The following is a 17,989-nucleotide window of genomic DNA, read 5'->3' as shown; positions in this document are numbered from 1 at the left end:
CCATTTAAGGCAGGGTGTCAAACATAAAGCCCAGATGCCAGACTCAACCACACTCCACTCAGGCCCACCGGAAGCTTTTGAGTGTAAAGTGTAAAGGAAGACACATTTTGGGCTTTTAACTGTGATTTCATATTTTACAGCTTTTCAAAGACCTCCCCGTGGCTATTCGTACACATTCCTAAACAACTGCAGAGCACACTCTGCAACTGTTTCTAACAGTTGACTGGTTTTGCAATGAGTACACATAAAAAGGTTTATTAACAGAAAGTGTATAGACAAGTCTGGTGACCTACCAGAATTTTTTCTGTAATTTACAAATTCTTACAAACTTAAGCTAAAAAAAAAAAGTCACAGTGAGATATTTTGTTTCATTATCTAAAGGAGCATTTCTTTAACGCTTTTATATTGAGATATCACAGAGATTTAAATGTGTCTGCCCCCCCAGCTGTATGTGGCCTCAGATGTAAAATTAGCTTAACATCTCTGATTTATGGTATTAATTTGGTCCAAATACATGCAGAAAACATATTAGTGTAAAAGATTTATATTAAAATAATAGCAATGTCAATTTATTCATATACAATTAATACTTATAAAAATAAAACCTATAAATAGTCCTTTTTTTTTTGCCTACATTGTTTAATCATTTACTTCAAGATTAAAAGTGACTCAGTGAATTAAATGTTTGTTTTTCTGCCATGACCGGCTTTTGTTTCTTTACCTGCATACCTGAGGTGTTACTAGGAATGCTGACATCACTTAGACGAATGTCGCCTTCATTCATTACCTAATTAGGAAATGAAAAATGTTTCATTGGCAGCCTCATTCTTTTTCTCATCATCACAACTTTGATTCTGTCAAGCTGTAAATGTTTATTTTTAGTTTTATTATTTTAACTTTTCTGGTAAAAACGAGCTTCCGTACATCCGTCTCTCCGTTTGACGGAAGGTCCCGCGAGAGAAGTCGATCTCAGGTGAGTCACGGCCCGTTTCGAGTTGAGTCAGCGGACGGTTTCGCGATGCAGGCGGAAGCAGCTTCACCATATTTGGAGTCAAACGAGGGACATGTGGAGGCGGGGCGCAGTTTCTCGCCAGCACACAGAGGCTCGTGCAGATGAACCTTGGTGTCACTTAACCAGGAGACGGAAGAGGAGGAACAGGAGGAGGTAAAAAAGTGGAGGGAAAGGTGACAAAAAGGTAGTCTTGTTTTTGTCCGTCTTCGCGCGCACAAACTGAAGTTTTGTTTTTCTTTTGTTAAAACTTTTTTAACAATTGTTTTAACCTGTTTTATACCTAAAACGAAGGAGAAACGCGCGTGCACCTTCCGACAGGTGTGTTTGAGTTCCTGTTTACGTTGCACCAGTTAAAATGTGAGACGTACACTGACTTACCGAAGCCGTGGACACGAAATGTGACTTTTAACGTTAAATCGGAGTAGGTTTTCACGGTTTTGATATGTTCACACCATTTATTTTGTGTGAATTTGTACTTGTTCTATCAGAGAGTGCGGTTCAAACACATTTTAAATGATAAACCAGTTAATCCATATCAGACTCGTCAAAGAGTCACGAAACGTTTGTTTTTAGTTGCTGGAAATTATTTAACGTGAACTAATTTTAACTTCTGTTTATCAAAGTAAAGCTTAAAATTACTTCCTTCTTACTTTTGTTAATTTTGTGCTAATGGGATTTTCAGACCAATTAATCGATCAGTTGTTGATTGGCTAATAAGTCATTAATTAGCAGAAAGTTTACCCAAAGTTCGTGGCTGTTTGCTGTTTTGTGGCACATTTTTAAACATGTCATTCCTGCCTTTCTGTTGAGTTTTTAATTCAACACTTGCGTATTAGATGTGTTTTCATTGTGTTTAATTCAGCTGGTATAAAGGATTAATTGGCAGGTATCAGTATAATACTTCCAGCTTGTGTCTCTAGCCACTTTAATAGATACCAGGCTGGACTCCTTTTTGCCATAAATTCCTTGTGGCACAGATTCAAGGAGGACATTTAGCTTCACACAGTTGGTGCAGATTTATTTGGCTGCACATCCCAAAGGTGCTCTGTTAGATGGAGATCTGGTAATTGTGCAGACCATCTGAGTACAGTGAGTTTGAATGAAAGCAGTTTGAGATGATTTAAGCTTTGTAACACAGTGTATTATCCTGCTGGAAGCAGCCATCGTCATAAAAGGATGGACATGGTCAGGTAGGCTGTAGTGTTTACATGATGCTCATTGAATTATAAGGGGCCCAAAGTGTGCCAAGCAAGCTGTGCCCCATACCAAATCACACCATTAGGAGCCTAAACTGTTGATATAAGGCTGGATGGGTCCACGCTTTCCTGTTGTTTATGCCATATTCCGACTGTACCATCGAAAAGTAGCCTCAGATTCCCGTTCTTAGCTGACAGGAGCGGTGCCCTGTGTGGTTTTCTGCTGCTGCAGCCTATCTTCTTCAAAGTTCCACATGTTGCATGCATTCATAAATGCTCTCCTGCATACTTTGGTTGTAATAAGTGGGTACTCGACTCATTCTCCTGTGTGGTCACTCTCCTCTGAGCCGCCGCTAACTCAATATTTTATCTTCTTTGGATGGTTCCCTGTAAAACCCAGAGGTGGTTGTGTGTGAAAATCCCAGCAGATCAGCCCATCTTGCATAAACATCAATGTCACATTCAAAGTCATGAGCAATTTATCAGGTGTACCTTAAAAAAAAAAAAAAAAAGTGGCCAGTGACTGTAAACATTATGTTGCTCTAAAAACAAGTGAATCATTAATCAGCTGGTCAGACAAATAAGTCTGATAGAAATGTGACTGTATCTATCAGTTCCAGCACTTTAATGAGGTCATTTATGTGTTTTCTATAACACTATATTACAATATTACATCTTTGTGTTACTTTTATTTGTTTAAACGATGGTAAGTTTACTCATTTGACATTTCAGTAAGTACATAGGCTGTTATGAAGCCTGCTCTTCTCACAGTGTGACCATTGGTTCTGTTTTAAATCCTTGTGACTGAATTTCATGCTTTTTTGGCTAAACACATTCTCTGGTGAGTGAAAGATAAAAATATTCCTTATCTTACTATCTCAGTGAGGTAAGCTGGGCGCTTTGCAGCAGTGTAAAACTCGTGTGTCCCGGGTTAATGAATCAGCTCTAACTTGGTGAAATTGAATTCTCATGCCTGTAACTCGATTAGACTTCATTTCTGCTGCTCTGTAAACAGGATGTAGCTTGGTAGTTGAGCAGAGGCCACTTTTCTGCCAGTTCAGGTCAGAAAGTGGAGCTTTTGACACAATGATGCTAAAATGAAACCAAACAGGAGCAGAAAAGCAAATAAAGGTTCATTCAGGGCAGAGCAACTGATGGTGGGCAGCAGGAGTTGTGTTTGGGACAAAGTATAAAAAGGTAGTTATTTGGATTTTTCAGTATTTGCTGTTCGTAGGGACACAGTTACTCTTTTTTTTCTTTAGGGTTTTTGTTTTTCGCAACATGATTGGTTCCCTAAAAGTATCAGGGGTGTGGGATGTTCGACTGGATGCTTAAATCTTGCTGGTTGGTGACAGAAGTGCTACACAGTTAAACGTATTCCATAAACACAGTTATCAGTTCAAATATGTTACAGTGCCACCAGCTGCTAACTGGGGCTGGGGACCTAGAAACTACAATGACAGCTATAGTCATGTTATAGAATCATTTTATTGTATTATATTCAACTTTTTCTACTTTACTACTTTTTTTCTACAAAAAAGTTCAACTTTTCCGGTAATTTCATAGAAATCTTTACTTTTGGAGCTACTGATGTTTTTATTTACTTCCGTATTGTATTTTATCTACTTCTATTCCACTTAATTTAAGCTATTCTTATATTGCTGTAAGACAGGAACATCCATGTAAGGTTAAATAAAGAATATAGTGTCTTATCTCATTTTTCACATAGTTTTCTGTGTAATAAGTGACTTAAGAAGTAAGTTCAGGTTATAAACCTAAATTTAAGTTTGTACAGCCAAGGTTTAGGTTTAATGTTTATAAACCTTTATTTTTCAAATGGCTTCTGATTGAATTCCTAATTTTAATCCAACTGAAGACTTATATTTGTTCCATTTTTAGAGATTTTTATATGAAATAGTATGTTTATTTCTGAAGATTTGTTCGATTTGGCACCAGTGAATACAAATATTCATGATTCTGTTAAAAACTATAGTTTTTTGTGAAAGTAAACTGTGAAATAGAATTTTTTATTTAACCTTTATTTATAGGATAAACCCATTGAGGCTGTCTCATTGACAGGAGAGACCAGTTTCAGACACAAAAAACTACAATTAAAGAACTTATTTAAAATACAACAACAAAAAAACTAAACATAGTTTGTTTGTGGGGGGGTTTCTGTCAGTGTATATTAGGGGGAAAAAAGAAGAAGAAGCTTAAAACTAACTCTAGTTATCATTCAGCATCTTTCATACAGCTGTGAACAGTTTATTTTCATGAAAACGTCTTGCCTGAGTAATTCTGTCGGGTGAGCCTGGTTAGAAAACATTCACATGGCGATGCTCACACACAGGTGATGTCAGACATGCACTCCTGTGTGAAGTGTTGGTAGAAAGGCAACACACTCAGGAGGAATTTATCAGCAGTGGGTTTACAAGTGCACATTTTATTTTAGAAGTCGATGAATAAATCCTTATAATTTCAAATAACATGTAAGTCAGTATCAAACTATGAACTTGGATTCATTGAATAGTCATGTTCGTTTCTAATGCTGGCCCAGTTTTTATGTTTTTAAACAGAAGTTTAATGATCATTTTGTTATTTGTCAAACCACGCCTTGCTTCTTGAACGAGGAAGGGCGTGGGAGGTTTATCAGCACATTATCAGCAGATACTGATCCTGAAGGTGAAGACTTGAAATGGCGGTGTCTGTTCCAGGTGGCGTGCTGTCAGAACGTGTCAGCAGCTGTGGGTTCACACACTGTGTTTGTGTGGGCGTGTTGGCTTTGCAGGGAGTGTCGTCCTCAGGTTACTAAAGGCCAAATTCTCTGGAGTCATGTGGGCTTCCGGGTGTAGGTGTGTGTATACCAGTATTACTGACATTGTGGGGACGTAAGTCTGTCTACAGTCACTCTGTGAGGACTTAATGTCCTAAGAGGGAACAGAATAACTTGCTGTGACCCTGAAATGGATAAACAGAAAAAGGTTGGATGGATGGATGGTAAAGGTCTGCTTTTAAGAGAGTTACATGATAGTGTGCGAGCTGGTATTACCAGTATTTTGGGGACTTAAGTTTGTAAGGGAGACCAGAATGAGTACCTGTGTTGTACAACAATGCATTTAAAGATTAATCTGTACTTCTGTGTTGAACACATGTAGAGCCTCCACACAAGCAGCTGATAGTGTTCCCAGTGTGACTATTTCAATTTCACCACCAAAGCAAGAACTGGCAGCGGAGTTCGTCTTTTTAAGTTGATCCGTGAACTTCCAGTCAATTTGAGAAATGGCAGCAGAAAAAGAAGCAGAGAGAAATTTGTAGTGTCAATGTAAGACAGGTTAGGTTTCTGGGCTGAGGTTATGGAGTAGGTCTAATGAAAAAGTACAATTTGCACTTTAAAGTAAATACCTGGTACAAGATTTGTGTGTATGTGTGTGTTTGTCAGAGAGAGAGATGCAGTTTAGTGACCCCGCTCAACTTGCTGAGCTCGCTGAACTCGCAGAGATGAGAGCATTCTCGAGGCAGAGTTGCAGCTCGTGGTTCAGACACTCTTTAAAAATTCCTTTGATTTGTTGATCGAGGGTTGTGACTACACATGAGTGCTGCGATTGCTGCTCACTAGACTGCACAGTAAAGATCTGGGCTAATGGTGATGGCGCTAACATAAGACAAACCCACACTGCAGGTGTAGCGTGAAGCTTGGTGAGTGAAAGGAGAGTTCTTGAAAATCATTGTTGTTCCTGAAGATTCAGCTCAAAAACTTTATCTGATGGATGAGAAGGGCAGATGCTGTATGTTCATCTGATTATTGTTATCTAAACTCTAATGTAATCTGATTCTGACACGCTCAACATGCAATGTCTATCTTAGTTTCTGTTTTTGTAACGTACGTTATTTCACTGCAGATGTACGACGTAGTGAAACTGTTTGGGTTATGTAGGTGTACTAATGCGAGTCTATATAAGATCCTTACTGATAACTCATAACAGAGTTGTAGTTGTAGTTATTTTTTTACTCATGGTCTTCTTTTTTTTCAGGTTTACGCCGGTCACCTGCTTTCTCTGTGACGTCACTGCAAATACTGAGGATCGCTGCTCTGTCGTTAATACCAAATGGTTTGCAGACCAAGGAGCTCAATCGCTGATGACAGTCTGACTTCTTGATTATTGACACAGAAGCTCACTCTTGTGAGTGATCAAAGAACTCATTAAACTTTTTCACATAAATCAGAGAACTTATTTGCCAAAGACTTCAATGGCAGCATCAGAACTGATCCAGGAAGATGATAAAAACTGCATAGAGGTGATTTCGACAGATCCGCCTTCACCTCCTCAGTCTACGAAGGTGCCCAACCATACTCACCACATCTCCCGGGCACCTCATTCTGAGGATGTTCTCGATGGTGATGGCAAAGGCAGGCACAGAAAAATTACTGAAGTGCTGAAAGAGAACCAGCTGATAAACTCGCTGTGCAACAAGATACAGCAACGCTGCGACTACGACAAGATCACCAAGGAGTCAGACGACCCTCTCCCTAAAGAGTGGTGGAAAACGGGCGTGTCCTTTATCTATGCCTTCTTCGCCCTCGTCTTCAACGCTGTCATAATCGTTATCATCCATGAACGGGTGCCTGACAAATCTGTGATTCCGCCGCTTCCTGACAAGTTCTTCGACTACATTGATCGAGTGCCCTGGGCCTTCAAAGCAACAGAGGCCTGTGGCTTGACTCTCTGTGGATTGTGGCTCGTCCAGTGGCTGGCACTTAAACACAGGTAATACTAAGGATTGAAGGTGTACTAACACTCATACTGCACCCAAGCCCAATTCCCCTCCCTTATGGAGTAAACGTCAGTGTGATTTAGCGTCTCGACTTCCCTCTATCTTTTAAACTCACATTCTTGCAGAGCACGAGTTTCACAGTGTCATGCATTACGTCGTTTAATTGTAGTTGACGGAGCGTTGGTGAGGCTTGCTCCAGTGCATTTAGCAATCACTACAGGGATTTTCCGACAGAGAAAGTTTTCCCTCATCTCCTGATTGCAAAGGTGTTTTGATCTGTGGCAGAGGCAAGTCACTAATTCCTAACTTGTTGTTATTGTCAGCATCTCTGGTTATGCTAGTGAATTATGTTTAATTACCTCGTGGTTGTGTTAGAAACACATAAAATGCTGGGAGTTTTCCATCTTGGGTCCCCACTCTCTGTTGTAGTCAATTTTATTTCTCCCTCAGATTTTTGCAGTACTTAATAAATGGACTGGTTCTTATATACAGTGTTCCCCCAGTTATCCCCGGGGTTACTTAGTGCTTTGTCTCATTCAGCTGTGAACGGGGTTCAGTTTCTTGCCAAACTGTCCTTTGGCACACGGACTGGAATCTCACTGAAAAAACACTTTTATGTTATTGTCTGCAGAGCGATCGTGGCTCGGCGGTGTTTCTTCATGATTGCGACGCTCTACCTGTATCGCTGCATCACCATGTACATCACCACCCTGCCGGTACCTGGAAAACACTTAGAGTGCGCTCCAAAGGTATGTAAAGGTGCACCTAAGTACACTCACCTGTTCACTAGTCACCCTTCTTCAGTTAAAGATCGTTTGTCCTGTCCATGCAGCTCTACGACAATGTGACGGAGAAAATGTGGCGGATTCTCCGGATGGTCTCAGGAGGAGGTAAAACTAGATTTATAAAATATGTACAGTAAGTTTTTAGTATTTGGCTTGTAGCTGAACACTGACTCACAGGAAACACTAGTGTATTCAAGCACCGGACACTGCTGCATTGCACTGTGGCATACACAGCGGTGATTAGGGCATCTGACATTGATCATCAGTGGGTTTTATTCATACAGAAGGAGTACTGATGTAACATTTATGCTCACTCACACCAGGGAGCCTCGTTCTCACCACCAACAATTTTCAACATCAGCTAAGGTTACATTAGAAAACGAGTCCACTCAACATTAATGTGCAGAGTTTCTTTAAAAGTTCTGCATCTTTCTTAATCATGTGAAATGAATAATTATTTCAACATAAAACGCTGCATTTCTTCGTGTCTTCAGGTTTGAATGTGACCGGCTCTCACATCTTGTGTGGAGACTATTTGTACAGCGGTCACACCATCATGCTGAGGCTGTCCTACCTCTTCATCAAGGAGTGTGAGTAACCACACACCTATTTATTTTTACATGATCACACACATTGATATGCAACTTATCACGAATAAACTCATGCCGACGTGAAATAATAGACACTTAACTTCACATTACCCTGATTTTACTACTTAGCCGTAGTATTAAACTAATTTGTGCATGTTGCTTTATTAGTATTCCCTGTTTGTGTTCAGACTGTCCGCCCAGGTTCTGGTGGTATCGTTGGTTCTGCTTTTTCCTGAGCATATTTGGACTCATCTGCATCCTCCTCGGCCACGAACACTACAGCATCGATGTGGTGGTTGCATACTTTGTCGTCAACTGGACCTTCCGGTGGTACTACGCCATGCTGGAATCACATGTGAGTAGACACACACTGAGTTATGGCCTCGTACCACCATCTCCTGGCTTTATTCAGTGTTCTGGGGTTTTAGGATTCTTTCAGCTGCTTCAATTAGTCAGACAAGATTAGGACCAGATGAAAACATACAATCTCATTTTTAAACCAACACACCTCCATAACAAATAGAGAAGCAGCAGCAGCATGATGGACAGGCAACAAAATGCTAGTCATGAAGCACGAAACACTTGCAGGAATAACGAAAGCATTTGAAATGGAGGAATGAATTTAAATGAGAAGGCCGATAGGACATAGTATATATAATTTGTTATACATTTTTGTATACACTTTTTGTTTGGAATGTGTTTGTGTTGGGCCATCTTGTTTTGGCCTATTGTTATTTCACTGTGTCAGGTATTATTACATTAAGATAAAGATACATAAAGAGTTTTAAACTCATACCATAGCTGCATCTACTAAAAATCTCGGACAAGTTCAAATCTGAGTGACTTCAAAATTGACTGAAAACAACAACTGTTTCTTCTAACTTCTGGTGCTCTGTCAGGTACACAATCAGGAACCCAACAAGTACCTGACTAGGACCTGGTGGAACCGGATCTTCAAATTCCTGGAAGGGAACGTCAAGGCTACTGTTCCCGTTGAGTTTGGGTGGCCGGTGCCCATCCCTACTACCTCATGCAGACGGAGATACAGTATAGTGGACAGGTATGATAGTTAAGTGAGGACAAAGGGGAGGGGAGATAAGTGACCTGATGACAGCAGCATCTGTCCTCCCTGACTCCTGAAGAGGACGGATGGACAGAGGTGGACATGAGACTTTACCTTCAGGTTATTTATTGGAATCAGCATATTTGTACTGAGGACTCACAGGAGGAAGAGACAGTGCGTTTACATTATTAGCTCTAGCTCTTTATCAGAAACAACATTTTTAATGTCTTCAGCATCCATGACATAAACCTGCCAACAAGAAAAGACACTATTTTTTTGTAAGCTAGTCTGAGAGTGGTGCCAAAGCTAAACTTCTAAGCTGTGTTGTATTTTTCAGTCTGGATTGTTGCTAACTGTGCTAATTATATCTTTGGGGTATACTTAAGGAAAATGAAGCTGCACATACAAATGGTAAAAAAAGACTAAATCTAAACTAGCCGTGTTGTTGTTTCTGGATGTGCAACCTCCCACAAAATAAACTAAACCCTTAAGTATTACAGTTCCTTCTGGCTGTGGTGGTTTAAAGTGGTTCAAATTCTCAGTGCTAGCTCCAGGCGGGTCCTCATCAGTGTCAATTAATTTGTTTTTGTAGCTTTATGTTCTTGATTGTTGTTGTTGTTTAAGTTATATTTTCAAGTCTGAATGTTAAGTGTTAAGGCACTGAGTTAATGGTGGGTGTTTTTTTTAAATGCCATATCAATCAGTGAAAGAAAACCTTACTGCAAACTTTGATTCTACCTAATGTACCTAGTAAAGCATTAATAATGAAGGTCGTTGTGCCAGAAAGCTCCACAGTTTTATAAACATGTTTCTTCACATTTTGCCAATGTTGACTTGAACACACTGCCACAATCACACGTTTGCTTTGATAATAAAAGACTTATTTTGAGCACAGAACTGTTTACTATGGTTAAATATTTCTGTTTTAAAGATGGACTACTACATACAATTCACATATACATCTTCTCTGGAGGGAAAAAAAAAGCTCCTGTCTCTTTAAGACCCACATCCTTAAATGTCCACTTTCTTTTGGCCAACTTTCAGAATCATTAACTGTTTGTCAGCTGTATTTTTTCTTTTCTTCTGTCACCTTAAATAAACTGTAGGTTACTCGTGAAAATGCTGCAAAACTGAACAAAAGAAGCCTCAGACGTGTCAAAAATGTGAAAGTAAATTCCATGTGAATGCTTGTCATTTCAATTTTTATCATGTTTTCATCCAGATTTGGCTTAGGACTTGTTCTAAAAAGTTTTGTTATATTTATTTATTTGCTTTTATTCTCTGTAAGTCACAAAACCAGCATTGCAGTATCAGGAAGAACTGAGTTGTTGTGTTGTGATATCAGTGTTAATTGTTCTGACCGTCATGGCTTTTAAGTTAAAATAAAAACTTAATAATATGCGAACTAGGCAGTTATCAGCTGTAAAGTCATAAATCTTTCAGGAAAAGATTGCAGAGGTTGTTTGTTTAGTGACATTATTGTTTAGCGTGTAACGATCATAACTTAAGATAAAGATTTATGATTGGAAAATACGAATGAAAGTGTATTGATGAATGTTCACCATCATCCACGTAAGGAAATCTCAGAAAGTTTATTCCTTCTGTCAAAGCGTTTCTCTCACTGAAAACACTACGTCCACTTTTTGGGACAAATTAAACTACTTAACAGTTTAAGCAGAGATAAAAAGTAGGCAAGTTGAGCAGTCATTTCATAAGGATTCAAGTCATTTTCTCAGTGGGTTTCAATTTAAAAAAAATCTGAGGATTTATTTTAATTTTGACTATTTTAAAGTTTTGGGTAGCACCAATAAGCCTGCATACACAATAACATTACTGCTACATGGCCACAGTGGTGTTGTTTGGTCTGTTCGTGCTGTTGACATACTGAGAAACTACATTTAGTTAGGTGCTATGATGATTAACCTAAGATATACCTGTGCGCCACTCCTCATCGTGTAGGAGGAGTTCACAGCCAAAGAAACAAACACGCAGACAGAAAAGTCATGCATGCCGTTTTATTACATTGTAGTTGTTTGTCATTGTCTGATTTACACCCCACCCACCCCCGCTGTCTCTTGAGAGCTCTCATCCAGCATTCAGAGTCCAGCTGCAGTAAACAAACAGAAAAGATTTGTATGTATTTCACAGAAAATAGTTTTACACACGTGGTTAAAATCTCAGCTTTTATGAGTTTATTCACAGTAATTATTTCATACTAAACCCCAGTGTATCACTTTTATAGTTTAAAGAAACTTTAGGTTAATTATTAACACTTCTCTGCAGCGCCCCCTGGTGTGTAAATGCCAGTGTTTATTATTCGTTTCCATGTACAGGCAGGTGCTCACTGACTAAAAGCAAACTCAGTATAATAAAAAAGCAATGTAATTAGTACAAAACCATTGTAAAATTAAAATTATTTAAAACCAGCTGATGTATGTAATTAATAAGAGTGTCATAAAAAATTTATTTAAATATTATTTGTTTATTTGGCCATTAAATATATTTATTTAAAAATAACTGCAGCTCACTTCCTAAATGTTTCAAAAACTGTTAAATATATAAAACTGAAAGTTTTACTGGGAGAATCAGGATCTGTACATTAAAAAAGTCTCAGTGTAGGCAAGTTAAAAATATTCCCATAAAACTCCATATCTGAGCACACACTGATAAAATAAATACATTTATTATTAAAAAGGGAAATAAAACACTGTTCTATTTTATTGTTATATTTTTGTGTTTTACATGTAATTTGAATTTTTGGCATATATTCACTTACACTAATTCCAAAATCCTTCAAATATCATCATGTCCTATATTTATGAATATGACTGGACTGTCAGATATTAAAAAAAACCCGACCTGGAAGTGCTTCCTGATATCTGCTGGCTCTGCTTCCTCTTCCTTTTACCCTGAAGATTAAAAAAAGAAGCAGAAGCTTTCAGGCACAGACATGCAAAGGGAGAATTTCTGATAAATAAAATGAACATACGTAATTGTCCCGGGCAGACCATCCAGGGTAGAGCTGCATGTGGAGGAGTCTCTCTTTCTGCGCCAGGTCGTAATATTTGGACTGCTCGGAGTGGGACAGAGCGTGCCACTGAGGAACAGAGACAGGAAGTGCTTATTAAACAAACTCAGAGTTGCATAAATCAAACATCAAACATTAAAAATGGTGAAAAGGGCTACATCTGCCAGCAACCAAAGAAACCCTTTGAAACTGTGTTTGTGTTGCCCTACTCCTGCGTCACTCTGACATCATCAGGCTTCTCACCCTGCGGCCCAGGATGCGGTTGATGGCGGCGCTCTCTCTCTCCTGGCCTTCCTGCAGCACTTTGTGTCTCATCTCCTTCATGTAGAGCATGAAGGCGTTCAGAGGCTTCTTCACAGGCTGCCTGCTGCCGAGGGCGAGAGGCACGAGCGCACAGAGTGTTCATTCACACCACTGGTTTCCATCAGAAGCACTGCTCAACTTTAGTAACCCACCACAAGCTCACCTGAAGGCACTGTTGCTGTGGTAACAGGTGTGCTGCCCGGACTGGGCGGAGACCTGCTGGGCAGCAGCAGCAGTGCTGATTGGCTGGCTGTACAGAGAGGAAGAGGGGAAGTGTCTGTCGCTGTAGAGGAGGAGAGGAACGAGAGGATGGACGGACTGCAGAGAGACAAGGAGAGAGGCTCAAACGTTTAGTTTAAAAAAAGAAATTGAACGATTACAAATCCGAAAAAGTTCATTTTAAATAATTTATTGTACTATTAATTTATTTATAGTTGAGAAAATGGATGGTTTAATTTAAATGGCAGGTAACAGGATGTTCACTAGTATAATGAATACATTTATTTCCTTTTGTGTATTATCGGTGCTTCACTCCCAGCTTCCTCGAGGCTGCTGATCTCTGCCCAGCAATTTCCTGGTGTCTCAGTCTTGATCGTAATAGAAACAGAAAGCAGCAGCTTGTAGCTTTTTCCCATGTGCCTGATGTGTTCAACACACTGTGTTGAACACATCAGGCACATGAAAACAGCCTGGGGACAGTGGACCCCAAGCCTGGACTGCATTTAACACTGATTCTGTTAGAAAGGGAACATACTGGCTTTAAGGGAAGGTTTCAACACACACACACACACACACATAACCATCTCATCAGAAGTGAATCGAGGCCTCATCCTGACAGTGTGAACAGATGGGGATAAAAACACTCACAGTATCAGCAGCAGTGCTTTGAGTCTGTGGCGTGTTATTTTGCCCCCTGCTGGTCGTATTGAGATACTGCTGCTGCTCAGCTGGCCACCAGTCGTACGCCTGCAGTTTAACTGAAACAGAAGAAGGAAACAAATCACTTTCAAATGTTGTCAGAAAATGTATTTTTTGATGGTCTTACTTTTATCTATGTTTATTGATTTTTACCGCCACAGCTCAGCCCTGCAGAGTTTGGATTTAGTCCCATCTCCTGAAATAAGATCAATAATCCAAACAGTTTACAGTGACTCAGGCAGTCAGAATGAATAAATGTACATTTCATTATCATCTTAGCATGCATTACACTATATATTACAAATGATCATTTACTGGTTATTGCTTTATCATTAATATGTAACTGTCAACACAAAAAGGTAATGAAAGATTTATAAGCACTTACATTTGATTGACACTTTTACTCTGTTTACTTTCGTCTGTTAAAACTGTTTTATTGTTATTTTAGTTACATTTATATTTGATCTAAAAGTCATTGAGTTGCCATGAATATCTTTATTTACCAAACTGTTATCATTTGTAGATGAAAATCTTAATTTTAAAAGACGACTATGATGAAATTTACCATTCAAAACATAAAAAACATTTTTTTACTTTACAATAAAATTAAGTTATATTAATAAGTTTTGTAGAAATTACCTTGTATTTATGTGATATCAATATGACTATTTATGACAATGACTTTACTGTACAACAGTTTTGAGTCCCCAAATAAGGACCAAAGAGCCGGTAATACACCCATGATATCCTTTGATATAATTCAATTAAAAATCCAATAACAACAATAATCACTAGAATGAATACTTACCTCTATGCCGGGCATCTGTCTGTCCTTGACTGTAAGGAGGGAATATATGAAAGAAACCTAAAGTAAAAGTAGATTTAGAGATTTGTGGCTAATTCAGATGTTAGCACGGAGAAGAGTGGCAGGACAGTCTTTGAGTGTGATTCGTCTCTACTGTAGAGATGAACTCGTGTCCATGATGTTTATAAACCCCTCGACCTCCCCACCCCCCAACAAACAGCTATTTTCTTCCCTCAGGTTCTTCCAGTGCTCTCCTCATAGTTTTCTCTCCTACACCCACAAAACCCCCCAAATGTTCAGATTGTAAACCATCTACAACCTCAATCACCTGAGAGTCGGGGCTGGTTGAGCTCTTTATTCCTGTGGCCATAATACTGTCTTTCATCAGTCTACTTCATAAATCGAAACTGCCAAAACAGGACGAAAAGTATTTCCTTAAGATATTAAACTGTTAGTTTTTCACAGGAAAACAGTTTTGTTTTTTCAATTTCACTCTTTTTTTTATTTACATTTGCAGGCCCTAGAAATGCCCACACAATACGTTCCATTAACAATAAAAAACATTTATATTTAGAACATTTTTGTGCACGAACACTCAGATATAATCCTCTTTTGTATTTCACCACGACCCTTGACTCCTCCCTCTCTGACTCCCCCCCAGGTTCAGTGTTGGTGTCAGGGGTGAGGATCCCTCTGGCTTTGCTGGCACAACTGTCAGAAGTGTTTTGCTGTGATGCGTCCGATTAAATTATCACCAATAGAAACCATCAAAGGAAATAATGAGGCATATTTTTTTTGTTTTAGTAATATATCCAACACATATTGTTTAAAACAGATTTTAGTGAAAGCACAACTCCCCCCAAAGGCCAAGGGCTAGGTTAAAGCTGATGCCAGCATTGGTAATGTGATAGTGATGTGATAGCCTCGCGTAGTGTATTATTCTTTTTGTGTCACTTGAGATTTTAACATATATTCATGCAGTGTATGAATATATTTATTTATTTTTCACATGGGTAAAAAACAGATGTGTGTAGCTCGTCAGGAAAGTGTTCACAGGAAAAAGAGTTGAGGGATGGGGGGAACAATGCAGGGTGGTGGGGAACTCCAGCCCTCAAGGGCCCGTCCTGCAAGTTTTAGATATTACTCTAGGTCAACACATCCCAACCAAATGATTAGTTCATTACCTCTGTAGAACTTCAAGACATGTTGATGAGGTAATTTTGAATCATTTGGTTCAAGGAGACATCTAAAACCTGCAGGACACTGAGTTCCCCCATTCTGTTCTAATGAGTGCTTCCAGCAGGGTAACACACACTGCTACAAAGCTCAGATAATCTCAAACTGGTTTCTTGAACATGCTCTAAATCCAAGATTTGCATCATGCACGTGCAACCAGCAAATCTGTAGGAACTGTGCGATGCTTTAATGTCAATATGGAGAAAAATCTCTGAGCTATGTTTCCAGCACATTGTTGAATTTCTGCCTGGTCGAATTAAGGCAGTTCTAAAGGCTAAAGGAGGTCCAACTCAGTACTAGTAAGCTTTTTATTTATTTTTTTATTCAAGGAAGCATGTTACTATCTAAATTAAGCACACAGTTCACACAGTAAGATTTGTAACATTTTGCTGTTCCAAACAAGTGAAACCCCAAAGCCTACCTCGGAATCTAACAAGACTCATCTGGAAAAAAAATCATACTGTAATTGCTAACACTACAGCAATTGAGGCAAGGTGGCACTGTAACAATTATATTTATCCATTCATCCATCCTCTTCCTCTTCTGACAGTTAGGATAGACCCCAGTCAGCACCCACAAGTCTGATCTGGTTTGATGGATGGATAGAAAGTCTGGAGTTGAGGATTTGCTCAACAGAAGAACATAAACTGCTTTTTTGACTCCACCTTAGTCGGCAGTGTCAAGTAACACAAGTTGAAAAAGGAAAATTAAAATGTTCATCTACATATTTGGTAAAAAAAAAACAAAAAACGAAATAATCTCCAAAAGAAATAATCAATAACTGAATAAGTCACTCAATTTTTGTTAATACACAGAATTTTTCCTTTTCCTTTTCAGGGAAAACTCACCATAGTGAGGCCATCATAATCACATTTACATTTAACTATACAAAAATAGTCTGAAAAATTCGTAAACACTTCCATACTTTTTTGACTTAAGAAAACAAACAAATATAAAAGGTTGTAGCACATGAACATGGGAAACTAAAATGTTTAACTGACTGATTTTTAAAACCCTGTGCTAAAATGTCTCTTACGGTGTGTTCACACCGAACGCGATAGAGGCGGCCAGAGCGTCAGGTTTACATGTAAAGTCAATGGAAAGGCGCGATGACCCGCGATTGCGGCTCCCGCGAAAATTCGGAAGCAGATTTGCGTCGCGAAAACGCCAAAACGCCTGAAACGCGCGTCAGTGTAGCGCGTTTCAGGCGTTTGACTCGCGAAAAAAACCACGCGTGTGAGTTTTTGTGTTGCATTTTGTGCATACGCGCGTTACGCGTCTACCGCTCGAGTTGGAAAAATCTGAACTCCAGCGTCAAATCGCGCCGCGACAACCAATCAGGAGCCTGGTGACGTGGCTGTTACCTAGGTCAAAGGGGCAGATCCAGCCAAAGCCCTTCATTCTTCAATGGAAGGAAGGCTAATCAACGCCGTAGCAAACAACCCGGAGCCGTTCGACACCAGCTGCTTTCTGTACCGAGACAGGAATATAAAGGACCGAGCTTGGAGGAAGATATGTAAAGAGATCGGGCAACCTGGTAAGTTCATTCATTTCTCTTAAGTTTTCTCTTAAGTTTTCTCTAAAGTTTTCGCTGACCCGGGGAAGCCGCACAAAAGCTAGCAAGCCACCGCTATTTTCCCACTGACGTACAAATACCGTTCTGCTTTTATGCATGCTGTCATATAGGAATATATTTTATTGTTTATTAATAAACAGCACACAGTGGTCCCGCTGTTCATACGTCACTGCTTCGCTTTTTCGCTGATTTTCTTTTTCTTTTCTTTTTTTTGCACCGTACAGCATTGCATTCTGCAGCCTGATTGACAAATCTCCTCCGTGTCGTGTCTCCTGCGCTTGCCAAATTTATCATGTTTGGTTTAATAACCATCACGTCCAATAGAAAAAACAGCACAAAAATACCCATAACTATGAGCCTCATTCGGAAATAGACACCTGCACCGCGAGGGAAAAAGGCGCATGAAAGTGGCAGGCAGATGAAGACAAACCGCGGCATAATAATACTTTTACGTTTTGCAATCTACAAAGGTTTGCACTTTGAGAATCAATTGTGAAAACTGTGACCAATGTTCATGTGTGTGGGGGAAAAAGTGTATAAAGTGCGTGACCAGGGGCTAGTTATTCTGAGAACCCCTGCTGCAATAAATGAGGGACCACTGTCTACTCTATGATTATTATATTCAACCTGTTAACATTTAATACTGTATTGATAGAGCCAACTGATTCTGCAGCAGAGCATCCCCTGTTGCTTCTCCTGGCTCC

The 17,989-nt window shown here is 39.4% G+C and overlaps 2 protein-coding genes across 3 annotated transcripts; one reads left to right on the top strand and one right to left on the bottom strand.

Moving 5' to 3' along the window:
• The first annotated feature begins 1,104 nt into the window (after nucleotides 1–1,104).
• sgms2b (sphingomyelin synthase 2b) lies at nucleotides 1,105–10,895 on the top strand. The gene is made up of 7 exons (XM_084923116.1): nucleotides 1,105–1,196; nucleotides 6,240–6,974; nucleotides 7,613–7,730; nucleotides 7,814–7,871; nucleotides 8,261–8,356; nucleotides 8,545–8,711; nucleotides 9,256–10,895. Exons 2-7 carry the CDS (start codon nucleotides 6,457–6,459, stop codon nucleotides 9,427–9,429), a joined length of 1,131 nt encoding a protein of 376 aa, XP_084779242.1. The 5' UTR covers nucleotides 1,105–1,196; nucleotides 6,240–6,456; the 3' UTR covers nucleotides 9,430–10,895.
• A 514-nt stretch (nucleotides 10,896–11,409) lies between these two features.
• Nucleotides 11,410–15,885, bottom strand: LOC146390007 (uncharacterized). Of its 2 annotated transcripts, XM_084923125.1 has the most exons (8): nucleotides 14,477–15,885; nucleotides 13,822–13,864; nucleotides 13,618–13,727; nucleotides 12,914–13,068; nucleotides 12,691–12,814; nucleotides 12,409–12,516; nucleotides 12,279–12,328; nucleotides 11,410–11,526 (listed from the first exon to the last, which is right to left on the bottom strand). In XM_084923125.1, the coding sequence occupies exons 1-8, from the start codon at nucleotides 14,489–14,491 to the stop codon at nucleotides 11,505–11,507; spliced, it is 627 nt and encodes a 208-aa protein (XP_084779251.1). In that variant the 5' UTR covers nucleotides 14,492–15,885; the 3' UTR covers nucleotides 11,410–11,504. The 2 variants fall into 2 exon arrangements, with proteins under 2 accessions (XP_084779251.1, XP_084779250.1); XM_084923124.1 differs by having other exon boundaries at nucleotides 11,412–11,526; nucleotides 13,822–15,885.
• Nucleotides 15,886–17,989: the final 2,104 nt, after the last annotated feature.

This window comes from Perissodus microlepis, chromosome 3 (assembly GCF_051167445.1).
Source record: "Perissodus microlepis isolate ML-2025 ecotype Zambia chromosome 3, ASM5116744v1, whole genome shotgun sequence".
In the NCBI taxonomy this organism is placed as follows: Eukaryota; Metazoa; Chordata; class Actinopteri; order Cichliformes; family Cichlidae; genus Perissodus; species Perissodus microlepis.
This window is presented reverse-complemented; position numbering and strand designations above follow the sequence as displayed.